Source organism: Drosophila tropicalis, unplaced genomic scaffold (assembly GCF_018151085.1).
Source record: "Drosophila tropicalis isolate 14030-0801.00 unplaced genomic scaffold, ASM1815108v1 contig_527, whole genome shotgun sequence".
Taxonomy (NCBI): Eukaryota; Metazoa; Arthropoda; class Insecta; order Diptera; family Drosophilidae; genus Drosophila; species Drosophila tropicalis.
Genome location: NW_027172999.1, coordinates 2497048 through 2499819, shown reverse-complemented (window position 1 = coordinate 2499819; position 2772 = coordinate 2497048). Strand labels below are relative to the sequence as shown.

The window sequence follows — 2772 nt, the reverse complement described above, 5'->3', positions numbered from 1 at the left end:
ATTCAGGATTATGAGCTACAAACTGTCACGTCTTGGCGGTTCTAGTCCACCGGTCTCCCAGCGTCGAGAATACGTCGCGGATATACGGGCCCTCGGTGAAGGGCGACCCCTTCCATCATCGAGCACGCTACTTAATTTGAACCCATTTCTAAACCAACATGGGATACTCCGCTCCTCCGGGCCGCTGAATCCCTCCGGCACGATAAACGTCACCGCCCACCGCATCACGTTGCATTGCGGCATTCAACTGATGGTGCGGTATCTGGGAACCAAATTCTGGATTGCACGGATCAAGAATCTTGTGAAGTCCCACATCAAGGGGTGTAAAGTCTGCATGGTTTATCGTCGACGACTGCAGACTTAAATGATGGGTGATCTCCCTCGAGGACGCATCACGTACTCCAGGCCCTTTACCTACACGGGCATTGACTTCGCAGGGCCCTTCGGGTTATGTCTGCGTCTTTGTATGTTTCAGCGCGAAGGCAATTTATCTTGAGGCTACCTCTGACCTCACCACTGAACGATTTCTCGCAGCCTTCTCTCGTCTAATGTTAAATACACGTTCAAGGAACTTTCCACTCTCCTGTGTAAAATCGAGGCGTGCCTAAACTCCAGGCCAATTTCTCCCATTAACGAGGATCCAGAGGATCTGCTGGCACTGAGATAGGGACACTTTCTGATTAGAGGATGTCACAATATAAACAAGTACTGCCCCAATTGCTTGGCATACGAGCACTCATCCGACGCGTGCCGGAGTCGCCATGGGTGCCGACGATGCGGGCAAAGGCACCACACCCTGCTCCAAATGGCCGACCAACCGCCAAGACGACGCTCCCTAAGACGGCGTCGCAGCCAGTCACCCTCCCCCGGACATGATGCACCAACGCCACAACCCCGTTCCCAATCATCCTCCGACCGCTCCGCTTCTCCAGAAGGCGCACCCGAGATCTCCCTATCCTCCCTAGTCCAAGCCAGGACGACGACTGTCATGCCTACGGCAGTCCTCCGGTTAGGGAACGGCTCGAAAACCTTCGAGACCCGCGTCCTCCTCGATACATGTACGGCTGAGAGCCGCATCACTCTGTCATTAGCCCGGTACCTGGGGTTGGCTGTGACCAAGATGGGGGTCGACCAGGCATGCACGGCCGTCATTGATACGAGGTCCGGCCGTATGTTCCGGCGGAATGTTATATTCCGAATCGAAGAAGACCTGCTGATCCGCACTCCGGGAAGTGTCGGCACCGGTACGTGAGAAATTCGCCACCCTGATCCTGGCCGACCCCAATTTCTATCGGCCGGCCTCGGTGTCGGTGATGCTCGGGGCAGACCTCTATCCTGAAGTCATCCAACCAGGGTGTATGCCCGGTCATAGCGGTACTCCCGCAGCCCAGAGCACAGTGTTCGGATGGGTCGTCTCCGGCTCCTGTGGGATCTAGGCGCTCCAGTACGCTGCCGTCACCCATCCTACATATGTCCAGGGTGACAATTGCACCAAGTTGCAAGGGGGGCGGTATGTTCACGCCACCGGGTGAACAGCAGTGAGCGGCGAAGAGCTGTGAGGAGTGAGGAGGGTTTTTTGATCCTCGGCGGCTACGGTCACTCTGGGGGGAGTGACTTTATTTTTCTGATGCGCATCGCCATATTACTTCAGTACGAGTTTTTCACCCGAACACCCGTTCTTTCTCCAGAATTCTCCGAAGCATCTGCGCGTGTGTATCGATATCCTTTGAAACAGAAATAAAATCATCATTGAATTAAACGAAGTTCTCGTGCGTTTTAATTTAACCCCCAACTCACCAGACCCAGAAGCAATTGGCACAAGCCAAGTTGTACTCCGCATTTCGCTCCGCCCCTCCACGAACAGTGTTGATTTTTAGTAATAAGGCGCCTATGGAAAATATCGGTATGTGGCCTAAGGCCACTCTGGAGGTAAGCTTCTTCTTCTTCCGGTGACTCTTGAACGAGCTAGACATACTAATCGCCTTTGATAAAATAATTGGCTTATTATATCTCAGATAACTACTCAGAAATATACATATTTCTGTACACGCCACCAATTTTGAAAAGTTTTGATCATTTCAGGTCAAAGAGTCCTGACCAGCTCCACAATGGGAATCACCAAAGACGAGATGGCGAGAGCTCTGCGCGCAAGCGGAGTTGAAGTGCCGCCTTCAGCCACAGTCGTGCAAATTCACCGACTGCACGCTTCCTTGGGCACCGCCACACGAGGCAGCGAAGAATCAGCGATATCGTCGCCTGCCGCCAAACCTGGTGGAACTTCATCGGCTGGGATGCAGGCCACACGTTCTGCGTCAAATACGGCCACTTCCACGCCCGCCGGTGCCGTTGACACCGTAGCTGTGTCTGCTACTGCCGTGCCCACCGCATCCGCGCCTGCCGCTGCAGTACCCGCTGCTGCTGTGCCCACTGCTGTACCCGCCGCTGCCGTCGACGTCATTGCTTTGTCTGCTGCTGTCGTGCCCACGGCCGCGGCTGCTGTGCGCCTCGCTGCCGCTGTGCCCGCCGCTGCCATACGTGCTGCCGCTGTGCCCGCCGATGCCATACCCGCTGCTGCCGTTCCCGCCGCTGCCATACCCGCTGCTGCTGTGCCCGCCGCTTACATGTCTGCTATACATGATGCTGCCTTCCTGGCCGCACCCGTCACCGACTCTAACGTTTCCTTGGCCGCGGACCTATGGGAAGATATGCCCGCCTGAGTGCCCTCAGTGCCGTCTTCCGTCTACAGTCATCACGTCTGCTGCTTCCGCCTCC

The 2772-nt window shown here is 55.5% G+C and overlaps 1 protein-coding gene across 1 annotated transcript; it reads left to right on the top strand.

The window, feature by feature from the left end:
- Window positions 1–2108: 2108 nt before the first annotated feature.
- Window positions 2109–2717, top strand: LOC137575038 (antifreeze protein Maxi-like). Its single transcript, XM_068287431.1, has one exon. It carries the CDS (start codon window positions 2109–2111, stop codon window positions 2715–2717), a length of 609 nt encoding a protein of 202 aa, XP_068143532.1.
- Window positions 2718–2772: the final 55 nt, after the last annotated feature.

What these genes read in the sequence shown, in the direction of transcription:
- LOC137575038 (XM_068287431.1), top strand. Translation starts at nt 2,109, where the DNA reads ATGGGAATCACCAAAGACGAGATGGCGAGAGCTCTGCGCGCAAGCGGA.